Here is a 1548-nt window from a genome sequence, read left to right as displayed (position 1 = left end):
TGTCTCCCTGAAGATTGTAGCTAGGTAACAGGAGGTGCGGTGGGGGCATCCTGCCTGGGACTCCCCACCTCTCTGTCCTATGCAGGGGGCCTAGGGGTGGGGGCAGTGCTGTAGCATTTACCTTCATTGCTTAGGGGCCTGGGCACGGGTGGGCTATAAACTTACCCTCCCCGCTGCCCTTATTAACTGACTCTTTGGCCTCACAGCTGCCAGGAAGCCCAGAAAATCTCATGGACACCCCCAGGGACCGCCTTGCAGTTTTACTCCAGTCTACATAATGCTGAAGTGAGACCCTCGGACATGAGCCCTAGGGGACTGGGCCCTCACTAAGCGAGCTGCTGAAAAGGACGCTAGCTCACCAGAGACTGCTGTGGGCAGCCAACAGCACACAGGAGCGGGTGGGGGGAGGAGCTGAGGGGAGGGGCCTTCGCTCCTCACTCCCCACGTTTTGCCCCCTTCCCTCCCCCCCACCCCACAGGCCGCCTCGTGGGTGAACCTGGTGCTGTGGTGTGTGGTCCTGGTGCTCCAAGGCCTGCAGTGGAAGCTGGAAGCCACCCCATTCCGGCCTCTGGAGAAGGGGGACCCCGAGTGGAGCTCTGAGGCAGACGCTCTCTTTGGGAGTCACCATCCTCACTCCTGAAGTGTGACCGGCCAAAGCTAGCGCTTCTTGCCGCTGAAGACCCAAGTGCCTCTCATCTGCTTTGCTTTCCCCTCACCCGCGCTGTGCCAGGAGCCTGGGCTCCTCCGGAGGGAAGCATATTCCCCTTTGCCCATGGCTGTTTTTGTACCACAATATAGGACTGTCTTCCTTCGTCTTCCTACCGACTCGCTGGTGATAACCGCTCGGGGGCAGGATGGTGATGGCGACAAGCAGGGATGAAAACTCGGGTACCGCCAGCCTCCTCTTTGGGAAAACCTGCGAGGCTCATGCCTTTATTTTCTGCTCAGGATCTCTGGTACCTTTGCGTGACCCCAGCGGTTCTCCCATCCCTGACGTCCCGCTCATCTCCCGGGTGCGTGGCGTGCGTGGGCGACCCCTTACAAGTTCCGGTAGGCACCCACAGTATTGTCAAAGAGCTGTGTGTTGGGGAAGTATCCAGCTTTGTCTAAGAGGAAATAGAAGCGCCGGCCTTTGACCTTCAGGGGCAACATGGCAGGGACTTCACCCCGGTGGGCCATGCAGGAGACCTGGTTCAGGGGCACCGTGAAAGGGGCCCCCAAGCCAAAGGGGGCGTGCGTGGTGAGGGTCACCTGCCGCCCGCCGGCCCGCAGCACCACGGAGCGCACGGAGCGCACGGAGAAGAGGAGGCCAGCGCCAAGCACCAGGGTCCCTGCAGGGAGAGCACAGGCGGGTGAGGCGCGCTCGCGGCAGTCAGCCCACCCTGCCAGCACCCCCTTCGTGAGGAGGGCGCTCGAGGACCCACCCTGGGTCTCCGCGCCCACCGGCCGGCCCCTTACCGACGGCGCCGCAGCCGACGGCCAGTCCGTAGCGCCACAGCGCCGAGCGGCCACGGCCCGGGGGCTCCGGGGGCTCGGCGGCCGGGGGGC

At 63.5% G+C, this 1548-nt stretch overlaps 2 protein-coding genes across 2 annotated transcripts in view; one reads left to right on the top strand and one right to left on the bottom strand.

The window, feature by feature from the left end:
• The window catches only part of LOC101640623 (TAF6-like RNA polymerase II p300/CBP-associated factor-associated factor 65 kDa subunit 6L), a 16458-nt gene extending 15640 nt beyond the window's left edge, over positions 1-818 (top strand). The window contains exons 11-13 of the mRNA XM_045297196.1: positions 2-24; positions 207-285; positions 479-818. Coding sequence (XP_045153131.1) covers positions 2-24; positions 207-285; positions 479-640 — 264 coding nt within the window. The 3' untranslated portion in view covers positions 641-818. The remainder of the gene's footprint in view (position 1; positions 25-206; positions 286-478) is intronic.
• A 71-nt stretch (positions 819-889) lies between these two features.
• On the bottom strand, positions 890-1546 carry TMEM223 (transmembrane protein 223; the record flags this gene model as incomplete). Its single annotated transcript, XM_030887552.2, has 2 exons — positions 890-1331; positions 1459-1546. Coding segments are annotated over 2 exons (381 nt in total), but the record flags the coding sequence as incomplete, so codon positions are not given.
• Between the last annotated feature and the right edge of the window lie 2 nt (positions 1547-1548).

This window comes from Echinops telfairi, unplaced genomic scaffold, assembly GCF_000313985.2.
Source record: "Echinops telfairi isolate 266 unplaced genomic scaffold, ASM31398v2 ScPeMD7_7417;HRSCAF=8455, whole genome shotgun sequence".
In the NCBI taxonomy this organism is placed as follows: Eukaryota; Metazoa; Chordata; class Mammalia; order Afrosoricida; family Tenrecidae; genus Echinops; species Echinops telfairi.
The sequence above is the reverse complement of the archived record's forward strand: the minus strand, read 5'-3'. Positions and strand labels throughout refer to the sequence as shown.